The 19261-nt window shown below is 39.9% G+C and overlaps 1 protein-coding gene across 1 annotated transcript in view; it reads left to right on the top strand.

The window, feature by feature from the left end:
• Positions 1-11329: 11329 nt before the first annotated feature.
• LOC311266765 (choline transporter-like protein 5-A) overlaps positions 11330-19261 on the top strand; it is a gene marked incomplete at both ends in the record, with an annotated part of 24415 nt that continues 16483 nt past the window's right edge. Inside the window, 3 exons of the mRNA XM_084369297.1 lie at positions 11330-11417; positions 15903-15951; positions 18797-18870. Coding sequence (XP_084225423.1) covers positions 11330-11417; positions 15903-15951; positions 18797-18870 — 211 coding nt within the window. The remainder of the gene's footprint in view (positions 11418-15902; positions 15952-18796; positions 18871-19261) is intronic.

Raw genomic sequence — 19261 nt, 5'->3', positions numbered from 1 at the left:
CCAATTCATTCCATGTGCATTGCTGGTCACCAGCAGGTATAGGCTGATCCAATTGGTTATTGATGCTGAAAGAGGACTTTGACTTTGGTGGTGAATGAACTGATGTATTATAACGGGTCATAATGTGAAGCCAGCACTGATTATATTTTTGTGGTAACTCAGAAGCTTAGTTGGTAGTGTGCTCCGTGTACTGAGGCTGAGCCTTGTTTGAAGAATACATAACCGTATATCCAGTAGGTTATTTCTTCTTCCACCATTTGAATCCTTATCAGTTCTATCACATGGGTTGACGTCCTTATTTATAGAATTCCATTAACTTTATTAAAAGCATGTCTGCATGTCTAAATGCACTTTTATGACATTATTTTAAATGTATCAAACAATACATTTATAAACATGGTTTCCATCTGGAAAATAGATGATAGAGACACGTGGATTTAGATGCTACACTTCTGGTCATTAGTAAAAAATTCAAATATTGATATATGGGCTGATTTACACACATTTTTGGCAATGACCCCTGTGTGATTATCTAGCACTTGTGACAAAGATATGTATCAAATGCAGGATATTTACACTTTAACAAAAAACCTTGTTGTTCAAAACAACATCAGTGCACTGAAACAAACTTTACTTGGAATTAATAATTCTAAATTACCCCAAGCATCTTACTTTGCATTATAATCTCTACAAGTAAAGTATACGTTTTCATATCAGCACCTATTGGATGAAAAATACACCAATTCGGTGAACAGGAACTCTGGTCAAAGAACAACCAGGGCTCAGTGTGGCTGTCGCAGACGATGCATTGGGTTCTATGGTGTGTTGGCGACGCCTACTGTTTAACCTTTGTATTACGCTGCATGCTTACAGCATGCTGTGTTCACGTGATCAATTAAAGGAAATGCGTTGACTGACGGGAGCTACCGACAGCAGCCACACACGGGAGAAATGTGTTCGTCGGTGAAGACAGTTTGCGTGCGGAGCTCCTCTGTGGAGACGCTTGCGGTGCAGGGTTCGCTCCCAGGGCAGCTCCACTGTCAGGACAGGGTGCTTCTCATTTCTCTTAAGTGTTTCCACGTTCCCATCACTTGCGTCTTGAACTTGCGTCTGTCCCTGCCACCGAGGATTCGTGGAAACACGCGAGGAAACTGTGCGAGGGGAGACGAAGAAATGTGTTTTATGACAAATGAGACGGCCTTTCCTCTGCAGCTGATCAAAGCTGGATCAGCTGTCAGAAGGCTTTAACAGCTGCAGAGACGTAGATGAATTTGTGCTAAAAATGCCATTATCTATATATATTTTTAAATAATAACACAGAACTAATAACTAAACGCTTATATTGTTTCTGCTGCTGGTAGTGCAGGTAATGTAATGTTTTCCTCATTAATGACGTGTTGTTTCACTTTTTGCATCTGAATGGTTGCTTCAGACCAACTGTCACTGAAAAAATGATTTTTATCAAGAAAAAGGTGAGAAACACTGATCAAAGAAATGTTTCCATATTTCTGAAACATTCAAAACACTTTCTATTTCATACTTTCTTTTGATACTTTTTAAAAACTTTCTTTTAATACTTTATTTCACCTTATCCTGACCAATACAGACAGTCATCAGCAGAGAGCTGTGAAACGACTGCAACAAGAGTCTTCTTTTCTAGAAAAGGTGAAAGTTCCTATAGTGCTGATAAGACACACTGTTTCCATTGATTGATTAAGCATCAGTGATTGTATGAAGCCTTAAAAAAGAATTAAAGAAAAGAAAAAATAAACCTTATTGTAAGAGTAGATGCACAATTTCTGCTGTGTGTTGACGTGGTTGCTGGGTGAAGTCTGCTGGGTGTGGTCTGCTGGGTGTGGTCGGGCAGAAAAAAACAGTCCTACATGAATTGCTCTTAACAAGTGTCTCTGTGGATTTTCTTGAGTAACTGGGTCATGATTTCTGGAAAGAGACATTGCTGTTCAAATGTATTTCTTTGGCACTTTGAGCACCACAAGACAACTGCCATCTAGTTCCATTATATTTAAGAGGAGGCTGATATCTCCCAAACTCAGCATCTCACACCAAAACAATGTAATAATAATAATAAACTTTATTTATATAGCGCTTTTTAAAAACAGAGTTTTACAAAGTGCTTTGACAAAGACAATGCAAAATTGTAGAGGACAACAGAACAGATTTGAGAGTAGTAGTAGAAGAACATAAGTAAGAATAAGAAAAAGAATAAAAGAAATGGGTTAAATCAATAAAACAAGAACAACAATATGGTCAACTCAGACAGTAGGAGCAAAGTAAAAGGAAGACATCACATAAAAGCAAGTCTATAAAAATGGGTTTTAAGAAGAGATTTAAAAGAGGTTACTGATCCTGCAAGCCTTATCTCCTCAGGAAGGGCGTTCCAAAGCCGAGGGGCCCTGATGGCGAAGGCACGATCACCTTTGGTTTTTAACCTCGACTTTGGGATGGTTAGAAGGGCCCCGCCTGAGGATCTAAGGCTGCGTGCTGGCTCATAAGGAGTTAAAATGTCTGTTATGTAACTCGGGGCCAGCCCCACAAGTGCTTTAAAAGTGATCAGTAAAATCTTAAAATCAATTCTAAAACGGACAGGGAGCCAATGAAGGGAAGCTAGGACTGGGGTAATGTGGTGTCGTCTGTTAAAACCGGTTAGAAGCCTAGCTGCTGAGTTTTGTACTAATTGGAGGCGAGAGAGTGATTTATGGTTGATACCGGAGAGAAGGGAATTACAGTAATCTAATCTGGAAAAGATGAAGGCATGAATGATTTTTTCCAGATCCGGGCGTGAGAGCATATGTTTGATTTTGGAAATTGATCTTAATTGGTGAAAACAAGACTGGACCAGTTTGCGTACATGCGGGATGAAAGTGAGCTCTGAATCAAATTGGACACCAAGATTTCGTGCAGTGGGTTTTATGTTGGCGGACAGTGGACCAAGGGCTTGCTGAAGAGGGCTGGTATGGTTTGGGGGGCCGAACAGTATGATTTCAGTTTTTGAGCTATTTAGTTGTAAGAAATTTAGAGCCATCCAATGTTTGATATCTGTAAGACAGTCTAAGACAGCAGCTAGGCTTCCAGGGTCACTGGGCCTCAGCGGGAAGTATATTTGTGTGTCATCAGCATAGCAGTGGAATGAAACATTATGGTTTTCAATGATCTGGCCGAGTGGGAGCATATAAATAGAAAATAAAATCGGACCTAAGATAGAACCTTGCGGTACACCACAGGTAATGGGTGTTGTAGTTGAAGAATAATTACCTGTGGTGACCGAGAAGGATCTATCTAAAAGGTAAGAATAAAACCAACTAAAAGCAGTACCCTTAATGCCGACCCAGGTTTTCAGGCGGTCTAGTAAAATGGCATGATCGACTGTGTCAAAGGCTGCACTTAAATCTAAAAGGATTAAAATAGCGCTCTCTCCCCTGTCGGCTGCTAAAAGAAGGTCATTTGTGACTTTGAGGAGGGCAGTTTCTGTGCTGTGTAGAGATCTAAAACCTGACTGGAACTTCTCGAAGATGTTATTATATGACATAAAAGATAAAAGTTGAGTGGAAACCACTTTCTCTAAAACCTTTGATAAAAATGGCAGCTTAGAGATTGGCCTAAAATTGTTAAGAACAGAGGGGTCGAGGTTTGGTTTCTTTAAAAGAGGTTGGACCACAGCATGTTTAAAAGAGTGTGGGAAAATGCCACTAATTAGGGAGCTGTTAATAATGAATAAAATACTGGGTCCAACAGTGTCAATAACCTCTTTAAGAAACTTGGTGGGGATAAAATCAAGGCTGCAAGTAGTTGGTTTCATGTCTGATATGACTTTAGTTAAAGCGGGGAATAAAACTGGTTCAAAACAGCTAAAATGACTATGGATATTCCTGCTGGTTTGTAAAATTTTGTCCGGGGGGGTAATGTTTTGCCTTATATTGGTGACTCTGTTTTTAAAATAGTTTAAAAAGTCCTCACATCTTTCTTGAGAGTCATCAATAAAAGGAGGCGGGGAGGTGGTGGATACTGACTCTATGACTTTAAATAAAATCCTGGGGTTGGAGTGATTTGCTAAAATTAAGTTGGAAAAGAAGGTTTTTCTTGCTTCCTTGACTGCGTTTTGATAGTTTACCATGGCATCTTTCCAAGTCTGATAAAACACGTGTAAGCCTGTCTTTTTCCATCTCCTTTCGTTTCTCCTGCAGTCTCTTTTTAGTGATTGAGTGGAGTTGTTTAGCCAGGGCTGCAGTGCTCTATTTGTTTGTTTTTTGATTTTGTAAGGGGCGATGGAGTCCAGGACAGACTGACAGGTTTGGTTAAAAAGGGAGACCAGCTCCTCTGTGTTAGAATTGGAATTAAAAGCAGTTAAAGAGGCAGTAAAAAGCTCAGAAAACTTGTTGACAGAATTAGGATTAAAAACTCGGCTGCGAGCTGGTGTGCTGTGATTAAAAGGTGTTTGGGATAAAATCATGTTAAATAAAACAGCTTTATGGTCTGACACACAAATATGCTTGGTGGAGAAGTTATCTGGGCTGAGGCCACTGAACAGAACCAGGTCAAGAGTGTGACCCTTAGAGTGTGTGGGCTCTTGTACCGCCTGAGTGAGGTTAAAAGAATCCAAAATGTCCATAAAATCTGTGGTAAAAGATTGAGTAGGGCAACAGACATGTATGTTAAAATCACCTAGAATGAGAATTTTGTCATATTTTGACATAAAATGAGATAAAAGCTCTGCAAACTCCTGAATAAAAGCTGAGTTTGGTTTGGGCGGTCTGTAGATAATTAAAATAATAACTGGAACTTTGCCGTGAACCATAAAACCAAGGTGTTCAAAAGAAGTAAAACTAATTTCTAAAATGGGCGTGCATTTAAAATCTTTTCTGTAAATTACAGCAACCCCCCCTCCTCTGCCAGACAGCCGAGGTTGGTGGTGGTGAGTAAAATCAGGGGGGGTTGCTTCGATAAGAGGACTAAAATCTCCCTGAGATAGCCACGTTTCTGTGAGGATAAAAAAGTCTAGATTATTAGAAGTTATAAAATCATGGCATAAAAAGGATTTGTTGTTGAGGGATCTGACATTTAAAAGACCAAAGTTTGCGGGGTTACAGCTAGAGGCAGGAGGTGGCAGAGCTTGTAGGGTGACTTGAATTAAATTGTTATGGACAACCGACCTCCTAGCTCGGTTTGGGTCACGTGATCTCATTGTCCAGAAGGAGCGGATGGCGCAGCTGCTGTAATCAACTGAGTGAGGAGTGATTGTAAGGTGATTTGCTTTGAGCGTGGGAGACGGAGGAAAGTAGAGGGCGGATGGACAGGTGTGCACATTGGCAAATAGTCAGTCGTAGATGGATAAACAGCACGACAGGTAAGACCAAAACTATGAATGTTTGATTTGGGGGTGAACTGTCCCTTTAAACTGGTTGTTGTTGTGCTCAGGCTGGACATCTGGGCTGCTGCATCAACTTGTTGACTGTTGTGATGTGATGGTGACTGATTTGCAAACATATTGTTCATGGGGTGATATGTAGTGCAGGCATTTTGTCAGTAGAGGGCGGTGTGCAATAAAAAACAAACCGTAAACTGGATCATCTCTTTCTCTCTCTCTCTCTCTCTCTCTCTCTCTCTCTCTCACTCACACACAAACACACACACACACCTGCCTGTTGCCTGGGATTATCAGCCAATCTGCAGTGGTCCACAGAATCAAAAGCAGCAGTGAGACCCAACATCCTGTTGCATCAGTGTGCAAAAAGACTGAGACTCTGACATCCCTGACCATGTACAAGTGGAAATCATTCATGGAGCGGCAGGATATGCTTCGAGATCCATCTCAGCTCTGCCCTTCTCCCTCACCTCCTCCATGTCTGTGGAAACGCCTGTGCTGTGGTCCACAGCCAGGATTTGGAACACCACGATCCACCATGATGGCGAGAAGAGCAATCACACAACCAAGCAGCAGTTTGATTGTTAAGGTACTGAAGAACAACTAAATCAACAGACAGGACAGATAGGACAAGATGGGACAGGCAGCAACAAAGCCAAACGCAGCTGCCATCATGCCAACTCTCACAACTACAAACTGATTCTTCATCTACTCCGTCACTGCAGGACTGCTTGGACATTTTAAAAGACAGTCACTTGTGAATATGTCCAGTTCACATGTGACATTACTTTATTTTCACATGTTAAATTTGAGTTTGCATGTGAAACCAGCCAGTCATATGTAAAAATGTGTGAAAATGTGGAATTTAAACATGGAGCAAATTTAAAGTGATTCATGTCCCATGGAGGTTAGAGTAGAGCTGCTCCTTGGATTCAAAAGGAGGTGGTTCTGGCATCTGGTTAGGATGCCTTCTGGGGGCGTCCCCTTGGAGATTTACCAGGCACAACGACCTGGGAGGAGAGCTCGGGGCAGACCCAGAACCTGCTGGAGGGATTATATATCTCATCTGGTCTGGGAACACCTCGGGATTCCCCAGGAGGAGCTGGAAAGCGTTGCTGGGGAGAAGGACATCTGGAATACCCTGCTGACCCTGCTGAGCCTGCTGCCACTACGACCCTACCCCGGATAAGCGGAAGACGATGGATGGATGGATGGATGGATATGAAAAAAGCCAATCATCTGTGAAAATATTCATTTCAAATGTGAAATTAAAGTGTCATTAAAGTGGCAACCTGTTGTTGTATTTCCTGTTTTCTCTTATTTACTTAAAGCTTTCACCAGGAAACACTGCTCCTTCATGGTGACACATACTGTACTTGATGCACTTGCTCTGGATGATTGAACTTTTTTGAAGCTGGAGACAAGTCTTAAAGCAAATCCACATATACATGCTGCTTTTCACTACAGCTGCTGCCTTACTTTAGACATTTTATTACTATCCTTTCTTGACTTACACATGAAGGACTTTCTGACAAAGTGTTTTATCTATTAGTTTATTTGACACGGACAATGTAGTCATTGTTACATCTTTATTAAAAGATTACAGTGCTAATGCAGTGTATATGGGACTTACAGCCATGGCCAATTTGCAGTCCTTGTCCCTGGTTAGGCTTTTAGGGAAAGAAACACATGATACAACACTCTATAAAACTAGCAATCAAGCAGACATAGACACGCAGCCTCATAGATGCATATAGATTAACAGTAAAACAGACATGAAATTGTTAAAGCTTGATAAATTATACTTTTGTTGAATTTTGCAATGGTGCCATTTCATTGGCTTCTGATCCAGTGTTTTCAGGGCTTGTTTGTGTAATGACCACATTGGTTCCATTGCTGATTGAGTGGCCTGAGACAGTTACTCAATAATAGAGGTGTGATAAATCATGACGTGCATATATAGTTGGGCAGCCTTAATTGGTAAATGGTGGAAAGCAATTCAAATTAGTCTTGCTGGTCTTGGGCACTTTCCCGATATGTGCTTCAAATTTTAATTGGGAATCCAAAACCACACCTAGATATTTGAACTCATTTACTTTCTCTATTTCCTCCTGATCAATAGTTGATCACACATTTTCGCCTCATAGAAAGGCAAAGTTAAATTATTTAATAGCCATTGCGAGACACCAAGCAAATGCCTTTCCAATCTCTCTGCAGCCTGTTGTGGGGTCTTTGACAATCCATAGATGATTGCATTATCAGCATATATCTCGCAACAAACGTCTTTACAACTATCTGGTAGCTCGTTAATGTGTAGGCAAAAAAGCAGCAGTCCCAGAATGAAGCCTTGTGGTACACCCAAGTAACATTTTGAAAGAGATGACAGTGAAGTATTAATTCTAACACATTTCATTTAAATCAGCTGAGAGCATGTTGGGAAAAATTTAGCTTTTTGAGTTCATTTAGAAGTCATAATTTACAGTACACAAATACTGCCAAACATTCAAAATTAGTGGTTTGGACCCCCCACTTTTCCTATGTTGAAATGCATCCGTCTATCAACTAGGTGCTCTTGCTGCGTCTGTGCTCCATTAGCTATTAAATCCATTCTGCTTGCTTATTGAGAGACTGCCCAAATTAATGAGACTCCATGCCATGTTTTCACTTCGAGAATGCAAACTGACGCATTAGAATCGTTTGAGATGAACTGCACTTCGGCTGGATAGTGGATGAGACCCGGTGGCAGCGCCGAAGAGCTGCGATCAAGTGGGACAGTTTTCCCCCAGCCTTCAGTCTGTACAGGAAGTCACAGAAACACTCACGTCCTGTTAGATCTGAGTCTGATTGATTTAAATGTGATCAGACACATTGATCAGTCTGTATACAGTCTTCAGTTGTTGTTAATTATGACACCACAGCCTATTAAATCTCTACACAGGCCATCTATGATTTCTGTTCATGGCTCAGCCTCCATTTTAGATCAGTTCTCACGTAAATCGGCAATTCATGAGTTTGCTGCTGTTTAAAAGTCATCTGAGCAGATCTGTCCCTATGAGACTACATTAATAAATAGAATAAATTAACAGTCAAACACAAAGGAAAAAAAAAATCATTATTGATCTGTCACATATTTATATTGTCAAGGCACAAGTTTTTGTGTTGTTAATCTTTTACAGGCCGATTTAAATTAAAAATGTTTATATAGACAACAATAACAATACAATACAATGCATTGTGCAGCGATTGCCGCTGATCGATTCTGCGCAGGACTGGCTGAGCTCGATCGAGCCTAACATTATGGATCCGACTGAACTTGTCGCAAGACCTGTCCTACTCACTCTCTTATTGATTGGCTTTGTTGGTTGCATTCTCTATGCTTGACTCAAACTATTAACTCTTACACAGTAGATTTGGTAATGTCTGTGTTTTCGGTGGTTTATCAACTGAAATGTTGCGTGTTAACACACTGGACTTCTCATCCACTCTTCCAGTCTTCTGCCACTCCTCTCAGGTCACTCATCTTCCAGAGCTGCTCGTCACTGCTTGTCTCTTCTTACACAGAGACTCTGCATTATCGCCGCAGCAAAGGCTTGCCTTTTCTCCGCCTTTGTTTGTTCACACTGAACCAAAAGAGGCGCGTCTCTACCTGTTAATCTAAACATGTACCCGCTGACTGTTTATGGATGCAGTTACGTGTTGTGATTGAGATCCTGACCCACCATGCATCCTGGAAAGTTAACAAAAGTTATGTTTTTTGCTCTAAATGACATAATTGCATAATCACCATTAGTAAACAGAGGACCCTGTCTGACTCTCAGTCGCGGGGAGGGATGCTGTTTTCTGGGGAAAAGTTCACTGAAGTCTCAGTGGAGGGCTGACCGTTGCAGTGATTTTTATCAATACAAGTTGTCAGAGACAGTAACTACAACAACACAATAGTGGAAGGAGACAAAGACATGATGAGTTAAAATTTATACTCTGAATCACGTTACATAATCACCACCATTCAACTGTGGGAGCCGCCTGGCTCTGCTGCCGGGGTCAGACGCTGTTTTTCAGGCAGAAATGTGAAGAACAGTTAATAGGACAGACAGAATGACAGACAGGATGACAGACAGGATGACAGACAGAATGACAGACAGAATGACAGACAGGATGACAGACAGGATGACAGAGGCTTTTCCACGTATAACTGCATTTTTTTCCCCTCATGTAAGTTGCCAGAGACACTACCAGTTACCACGTTACTGTTGTTTGGTCCTGTAACGTTGCTTTGTGGGTTGAAGTGTGGGACACTTCTCTTGTATTTGATGAGTGAAGGATCTGTTTAGCTGTCAGACTGTGAACACCATCAGACTGATATTCCTCTGATCCGTGCCTCTGGCTTTTCCATTCACACGGACGCCTTCACGCCTCTGCTGTGGCTCTGATACTAACTTTGGAGGTGGATCAGAGGCGGAACCAAACTGTCGCCCCTCTCCGCATCTGAAACTTTCACACAGAGGGCGAGGTGGAGTATCTGAAAGGGCATTGTGAATGGGGCTACTGTAGTGCAGACAGGAGCGGTGGCAGAGCTGCGGCAGGGCAGCCCACCTGTCTGAGCCCAGAGATGCTGCAGCTGCTACAGCCAGTCGTTGTGGTGTGTTTGCAGGACAACTACGGCTCACAGACTGCTGCAGCTCACTAGAAATGGGAAATAATAATGTGTTAGTTACACTGACAGAGAATGACCTAGTAGTCCAATGTACCAGAGAGAGGGACGGCCACACTGAACATACTGTATAATCAGACTACAAAAGAGACAAGAATCAGTTATCTAACATGTTATTTCCTAACTGTATGTTCAGTGTGGTGTTGGCGTTGACATTGTGTTTTATGAGGGGTGGATGTTAACTAATAGTGATTAATTTAATACATTTACTTTTGAATTAAAATATAATTTGATGGGAATTAAATACAATTGAACTGTTTATATAAAACCGTTACTCATCCATTACATATATTTAATTCTAAAATAAAGTTTCAATGCATGAGAATAAATGTAATTTAACCTTTAATATAAAACTATTTTTAATTAAATGAATTTAATTTTAAGTATCATTGCATCATTTAATTTGATATATTGCAATCATAACTTTGTTCTGTGGACATTTCAGTTGAAAGAGCTTTTATTTAAGGGCCTTGCAGCTCAACTCACCACCATTTTTATTTAAGAAGCTATTTTAATAGTCATTGAATTAATTTACATGCTTTTACATATATATTGAATATATATAATATATTCAAATATGTGATCTGGGACACTTCCTCTGGTTGAAATTGTAAAATGTAAGCCTACCGATCAATTTCAATCAAACCACCTGTTAAAATGCACCAGAACACGATATGACAAGTACACGTTATACGAATACACAAAAGTTCTGGAGAACCCCAAAAGCTCCAGTAAAATTGTCCCACACACATTTTAAATGCTTCCTCCACCCTTGGTTTGATCATGACTTTATTTGTAATATCAGGTTAAAGTTTAGAAATCTGAATTTGCTTTGTTGTTGTTGTTGTTGTTGTTGTTGTTGTTTATGTCTTCTTTGACAAATTTGTATTTAAATTCCTAAAGTCCTGTTCCTGGAATGTATTCTGTATGATATTAAGACCTGGGTCCATCAGGGTATCTTACTCTCCAACCACAGATATTGAGATAGACCAAATACCAGTTTAAATATCATGCAGTAGATGTGCTTGCAAGTGTGCAGGTCCGGTCCGGTCCAGAACCGGTCCGGTCAGAACGGAAAAAGTAAAAAACTCTCTCCACAGAGACAGCGCGCTCGGGTGTGTGTGTGTGTGTGTGTGTGTGTGTGTGTGCGAGGGGAAGGGGGGGGGGGGGGGACCACTCGCGCGGTCAGCGGCCTCTTCATTCACCTTTTCTGCCGTCCACAAGCAGCACCGCGCGCCATGGCGCCCCACCGGTACGTCGCGAGCAGGTCAGCCGCCGTTCAGAGCGAGTCAGCGGCTGGAGCCGCTCCGCTGGCCCTGGTCTACGGTAAGAAGCCTGAGCCGTGCGGACAGCTGAACGTTCACACGAGCCTGTTTAAAATAACTGAGTGTTTTCTTCTACAGGTAGGATGAATGTGTGCGCGTGTTGTATAGGCTCATACAACAGTGGGATTATAGGCTATTTAATCAAGCTCATTAATAAACATTATTACCTGCATTATTACAACCATGACAGAAACTACGGGCAGTCAGGACGAGGCGGCTGGATGGGACATTCTCTAGTCTTATGATGCGAGATCTCCACGAAGACGTTTAAATAATATCCTCAGATCAATATCTCTAGAAAGCATAACGTGTGGGATAGAAATCGATATCTTTGTTGTTATCCTCAATCCATTTTAAACTTCTACAGACGACCTGACACACTGTTTTGACTGCCTGCTGATGATGATGGCTGGTGACTCTGGGTTAAGATGACATTTAAAGGAGCACTCTGTAGTTTTGGGGCAGAAATGTTAATGAGCAGAGAAAGATTTTCATTGGCTGATTTTTTTCCACCTAAACAAACTTAATAATCAAACTCTCTTTGTTTTCATGACTGAATAAACAAACTGACCTTAAAGGACAACACACTTTGTTTATATGTGGCGGACCCTGCCACCTTTCTAGCTTCAAACAGTGTTCTGCGGACCCTATTTTCCTCTGAGAACAGCTGGTTTATTCACTTATGGAAAAAATGTGTATTATTACTTCATTAATATTGTAAATATTAAAATTCTGAGTTTGAATTTCTTCTCCAAAACTACACAGTGCTCCTTTAAAACTAGCAAAACCAAAACTCCGAGCAAATCTGTCCCTCGATTTACCAAAGTGTGGCGTTACTACACACTTCTTTTTACAGGGTTGGGAGGATTACTTTAAATTGTATTCCAATACAGTTACTAATTAGGCTACCAGTTAAAATAGTCACGTAAGTTAATAATCACGTAATCAATTTTAAAGTAACGTAACTTGATTGATTTCCATTACTTTTGTATTACCTCAATACCAAACATATGCAAATAAATACAAAAGAAAAGAAATATCAATAAACTGACTCTTATTTCATCTTAATCAGACTACAAAAGGGAGGATCCCGGACGAGCCCCCATTTTGTCATAACCTGACTCCAGGCCGTGACAAAAAATGGGAAAGAATGCAGAGTGTGAAAATGAACATAAGTAATTTATTATAATAAATATAAGAAACTAAACAATAAACTGCAGGATGAGGTGTGTATGTCAGTGGCATCAGTGCGGAGATAGATGGTGGGGTGGAGGTGTTGGTGGAGCAAAACAATCGTTTAAACCAAACCAAACAGGGGCAGGCACAGAGAGAGAGAGACCCAGCCCAGTTAGAGGCCGGACTTTAATATCTCTCTGAGCACTGGGCCCAGGTGCTCCAGATCAGCTTCCTCTGGTAACCTCAGAGAGGGACAGGTAGAGGTGTCAATAACAAACCTACACAAACACTCATAACCAGCAGCAGGGGCCGTCACGCCATTTTCACTGAAAGCATCTATAATCTACACCTTTTCTTTACTGGAATACAGTAACCTTTTATTGTTTGCTAATTACATAATCCCGTTACATGTATTCTGTTACTCCCCAGTTTAGTAATAGAACTGAACTGGATTTGACCTGCTAAAATACTATATCCTCATTAAAATGGCCATGTTTGCTGAAAACAAGGTAGACAAGATATACAGATAATAGATAACAAATGATATGTTGCATTGTTCCCTATTAAGTCTCACATACAGATTGTTGTTAATTTGTCTTTAATGCAAAAACTAAAACTACAGTTGTATTTTGCAAATGTGCTTTTTTATTTATTTTTATACTGTTTGTCACTTTTTGTAGGATCCTTTTGATGGTCAATGAGAGTGTATAATTTAACCAATAAGAACAGTGCTAACAGAGGTGTACGGGCTGTGTACTGAGCAGACTGTGGTTATTTTGGTCAGCAGGATAAAGATTAGCTGAGCATTACTGGTCACTAATGCCATCAGCTGACATCAGGTCTGTGCATCTCACTCAGCTTGTGTTGTTGTACATTAACTGCCCACTCAGCACCAGTTTACCAAAATGAATTTGAAAGACATTGAACTGAGAATAGAATAGAATAGATCTAACCACATGAAGTTTCTCATAATTTTCATTTATTTGTGCATTATTAGTGATAATATCCTTCCTCCCCTCTCTGTTTTCTTAGTTTCTGTCTGTTGATATGAGCCTGAGAGTATGGAGGCCAGAAAGTGACTTTAAATTTTTGCATGGAAAATAAAATTTGACCTTCAAAACAAAACCTGACCTGGAAAAAGGAAACTTTGAAAAGTAAAACTCCAATCTTAAATCAATATTTCCTCTGTCAGCACTGTGTCATCACCACATTCCCTCCCCTGGAGCGCAGCAGAGAGGGCTTGACTGTTTGGTGACTAACTGATCCAGTTATCATAATCAATGTCAAGAATATATGATTGATGTGGAATATTTTGACACTTGCTGAAAAAGCCAACACCAAACTGAATTAGTGGTTTTAATTTATTTGAAGTTGCAACTGAAGAATATGAAGTGTCCTAATAGGCTAGCCTGAATTTGTACAGAGAAGCAGCTGAAGCACTACAAAAGAGTAGAGAGGTTGAAGGATGCAAAATATATGTTAAGCTGGGAGTTAAGGTGCATCACTTACTTTAATAAGGATGGAGAAACTTCTGAAGAAAGTAAATGTTTTGGAAGAAGTAAAGGGTCTAATTAGGAAAATCTCAATATACTGTCTTAAATATTTTAAAAAAGGATTGATGGAAGCTAAAAGTTTTGTAAAACTCAGTTTATGAATAATGTTGATTAGATAAAAGTGGAAAAGGCTACAAATGATTGAACATAACATAGAGTCAGTAGCTTCCCCTATACTGCAAGAACATGAAAAGGTTTAATCAATTTAATCAAGCCCCAGGTGTATCAGTGTCACACTCAGAAGTAGGTTTCCTTTGTCTTTGCGTGAGAATAAAACACAAGTTATGGTAAACTGCTTCACCGGAACTAGTACTATTACTATTCAAACTACTTACTTATTATCATAAGAAGATGCAATATAATTTCATTCCAATACATTTATGTAAAGGTTTTGCAAAATATGTAGTAAAAAAACAAACAAACATTTTGAACAAATGCAAAAGTCAGGTTAAAATACTGCACATAACAGTAATCACATAACTATACAACAGAAAAACAAAATAAATCAACAAGTACATTTAGGACTGTATATAGCAGAGGCGCACTGTAAAATATGCAAAATGTTTTCTGAACTGGTGTCCATGAACATGAACTAAAAGGAAAACATAACAGGTATTAAAACAGCTGATCTAGTCTTAAATGCATCATCAGCCTTCGGCCTAGAAAGCATGTCAGGAAAAACTCCCAAAAAACCCTCATTAGGAGAAGTAGGAAACCTTGCATGCACCATGTGGAGGGCACAACTGTGAATACTGAGAATTTTCTACCTGAGTGACAAAAGCATTTTATAAAGGTTGTCTACAGGTATAAGACATTGAGATTAGATTTTAAACAAACCATGTTTGAGACAACTGAGCTGTCCATTTTACTGTGGTGCTGAAACGACTGCTGACTTTAATAAAAGGCATTTTTAGTACAATAACCTCACAACTGAAGACTATGAAGCATCCTAATAGTTGGGTGAGAATGAAGGATTAAAAATAGAATATAAGCTGTGAGCCAAACTGCAATGCTGGCTTGAATTTGTATCAAGAAGCAGCTGATGAAATATGAAGAGATGTTACAGTGAGAATGAATCAAATACTCTGGGACTGAAAAGTTAAATAAATCTCAATGTATCAATGATTGGGAACATTTAAATATTTAAAACGAGTTTCTGGCTTGAATGATTGAAAAGATAATAATTAAATATAGTTCAAATGTTGGAAAACATACTGTGTCTGTGGGTCATGTGTGCACGCTTATGTGTGCATATTTGACTTCATTTGCGTGTGTGTGCCACTGTGTGTTCTAACTGACTCATTGATAAATCTGTCTCTCTGTGTTGGCCCAATTGTTATCGGTTGCCACAGAAATGATAACTCAGTTGTTAGTGGTAACGAACTGAGAGAGCTGCTTTCACATTATCACCTCACCTCACATTGACATGCTTCTCCCTTAGACACACTGACTGTTATCACTTAAATAATGATATGATGCAAGCACTTTTTTGTATGTGGTCAAAAATGTGGAGTAGTTCAGAACACTGTTGATTAGAGTTCTTAGAAAGAAAGAAAATCTGAATCAGCCAAAATAGGAATCAGCAGCTCAGACTTGAGAATGCAGCAAATGGAATTGGCTAAGAAAATTGTAATCGGTGCATCTCTGTCTAGTTTGTTCAGCATATGACTACTGATGAACTTAAGCTATAGTGCATGATTTGATTCAGTTTGGCCTAAATCCATTAACGCTTTCACATTTCTTTTTGTTTCATCCAGGTGAACCACAGAAGTTTGATCCTTCCTTCAGAGGTCCGGTCCGTAAAAGGTAGTGCCATACTTCCCTCTTTGCTTATAAAGCAGATGCTGTAGTCTTTGTATTATTGTCACATATAGTATCACACACAATACAACAAACAGGGAAATCCTTTGTTGCCTAGTTCCAGACCGAATCTGACAAATATGTAAATAAAGATGAATCTTACAATAAAATAGAAAAGAATCCAACAAATAGATAAAATAGAAATATATAAACTAGAGCAGGGATTCCCAAAGTGTGGTGCGTGCACCCCTGGGGGTGCGCGAGCTGCCGCTAGGGGGTGCGCGAGATGAAAAATGTAATGGCGGTCTGATAATTACACAATTACAGTTTCCCCAATTTATCTGCTTTCTGCCTCTGATCCTGAGCCTGTCATCCATCCTCTTTGCTCTTAAAAGTGGAAGCTTGCGCATAACTTTGTTGCATTATATTGAAACTGTGTTACAGTGTTTTTTTGATTAATTCAAATGCCAGAGCGCATTGTTGTGATCGTGATTATTTTATTATATGTGTGTTCTGGTCATTGGAGCATGATTAAACATGCCGCCTTTAATATGGCTATAAAAAAGCTTGTTGCATTTTTTTTTTTTTTTTGAAGGTGTGCGGGATTGGGGGTGCGTCAACCCGGTTGGGACATAGAAGGGGGTGCGCGGCTAAAAAAGTTTGGGAACCGCTGAACTGGAGTAAAAATGAAGGGTGGAACAATAAACAAAATCATTGATGATTTTCAACTTTGAGTGTGCGCATCAGAATTGTATCGCTTTCTCTTGTAGTAAGATTATCTCAGTTAGATTCCCCTGACAGTTTGTCCTGGCAGTGTCAGTACTTCCTAACCCCTCGTGGTGTAAACATATGCAAACTTAATTTACACTGATTAAAAACAATTTAGTGAGCCATAGTTGTGTCCTTCCTTTCAACATCTTAACTCCAGAACTGTTCCACTAAGCTCAGACTATGCACTTTTTTATGCATTGTTTTATCTTTGCCCATGTTGTTGAATTGTTACTGTAGTGGTGGGAGTATGCTGGTACACTGGTGAACTGACACGCACAGAACGAAGGTCTGAGTCAGTGAGCTAACCCAGAGCAAATAAAATAGAGGAACTCATACAAGGTTACAAAGTTACAAGATAAATGTATTGTCAAAAACTAGACAATGTTTGAGTCCTGCTACATCTATTGTGTGGAGGATGAGTTCAGGAGTCTCACAGTCTGGTGGTACAGCAGCAGATACTTCTGTATCTGTTGTCAGATGGCAGCAGGGTGAACAGACTGTGGCTGGGTGGCTGTTGTCTTTTAGTATCTTTGGGCTCTGTGCAGACATCTCACTTCACTGATGTCACTGATACTCTGTAGATGGTACCAGTGATGTTCTGGTGGTTTTATCACCCGCTGTAGAGCCTTCCTGTCCTGGGCTGTGATGATCCAGTATGTGGCTCTGGAATTTAGCCTTCCAAAGTTTCTGACGGAAGCAGAGCCTTTTCTGTGCCTTTCTAACCAGGGTGGTGATGTGTGATGACCAAGATACGTTCTCAGTGAGCATGTTTACATGCACACTAATAAACAGATCATTATCTGATTTAGGGAGTTACCAGATTATTCAAGTGGTCATATAAACAGCATAATGCCATATGCTTTATTGGATTAAAGACGTTATCAGATTATGAGAAATCCAATAATCACAATCTGCTCAATACTCCATAAAACAGTGGATAATTGTTTTTGAGTGTCACAAAATGACTTGTTTCACTGTCATAATTTGGGCCATTTGGTCCAACAACATTTGGAAAGTCTAGAAGAACCACTTGATTTAATTATTTAATGCCCATTCAAGTTAGCCGGAATGGTCGGTGAAAGTCTCCAGTGTGCACGCTCTGTAGGCCCCACAATACGGATGACAGACAAGCCATTTTGGCTTCATGCGCCACTGAGCAGCTTTCATGGAAATGAATGAGACTTCGCCTCCATGGCTGTGTCCAGGCTTATTTTAACGTCCTTGTCCATAACGCAAAGAAGGAGAGCATTATTTTGCATGTTTTGCAAACCTAACAAATCCCACATAAAGACAGCCCTGACTGGCAGAGATGCCATGATAAGCGACGTCATGTTGACCGGATGTTTTGAAAAAAACATTATCCATTATTGCATTACTAAAGTGCATGTAAACACAGATTCAAAATCAGATTATTATCATAACCTGATTATTCCCAGTTGTCGGATTATTGTGGTCATGTCAACGTGCTCAGTGATGGTAATTCCAAGGAACCTATACATGTTCCCCTGCTATGTTGACATTGAACAGTAGATTGTTCTTTGTGCACCGCTCTGCAAGATTGATGATTTCCCCCCGTTATGATTATAGGTATATTATACAGTAGACCAAACCAGTGATTAGGCATGGTTGTGATTAAAGGGTAGGGGAAGACAGTAATCAGACTTAATACAACTACAGATAGAAACAAAAGGGAAGGATGACCAGATGGGGGAATTAGGAGGGTGGTCAGGAAGGACACATAGCAGGTAAATGAAAGGATCGAGGTGATTGGAAGCTACTCTGAGAAGTCACTTGATTAATAAGTTTGGAGCCAAAATGTGTAATTCTCAATCAATGTCAAATTCTGTGACACTGACACAATAATGCAGTGAATAAATACATCATTCCTGCACTTAGCCTTTTTTAGGGTGATTTGTATTCTTCTGTTAGACAGATATTGTCATGTCAAACACTTCAACAGCTACTGTATCACCACATAAGGCATCTGCAGCTAGTATCAGCTCAGTGCACCGCGTGTTGACACAATATATCTACTGATGTACCTGAAACAACACAACTTGTTATTTCTCTGTCTCTTTAGAAGCTGCACTGATGTCTTATGTTGTTTGATCTTCATCATTGTCATCCTCTCATATGTGGCCCTGGGAATAGTAGGTGAGTCTACACAAACACACACACACACACACACACACACACACACAAATGCTACATACTTGTTTGATGCTTGAGCGTATCGTATTGTTTCGTTGCTATCGTGGTAGATGGTAGATGTTTGTTTATTGAAGTATTATTGATTATTGATCAATTTTGCTAATGATAAATAAACTCTATTATACTGTACAGAGCAGCATATGTGTCAGGTTAACAGCTGGTTGTGACAGTCAGTGCTCTGATTCATTTCTTTCACTGTAAATATTTGATAAATATTAGCATTTTAAAGTGAACATCCTTTTTCAGGCTGCATTTTCCCATTTGGTTGTTGGTCCCTGGGTTCCAGGCTGGTGCCCCATAATTACATCAATAATTTTAATACTTACCACAAAAC

The sequence above is a fragment of the Pagrus pagrus genome, assembly GCF_965226575.1.
Source record: "Pagrus pagrus genome assembly, chromosome: 12".
In the NCBI taxonomy this organism is placed as follows: domain Eukaryota; kingdom Metazoa; phylum Chordata; class Actinopteri; order Spariformes; family Sparidae; genus Pagrus; species Pagrus pagrus.
This window is presented reverse-complemented; position numbering and strand designations above follow the sequence as displayed.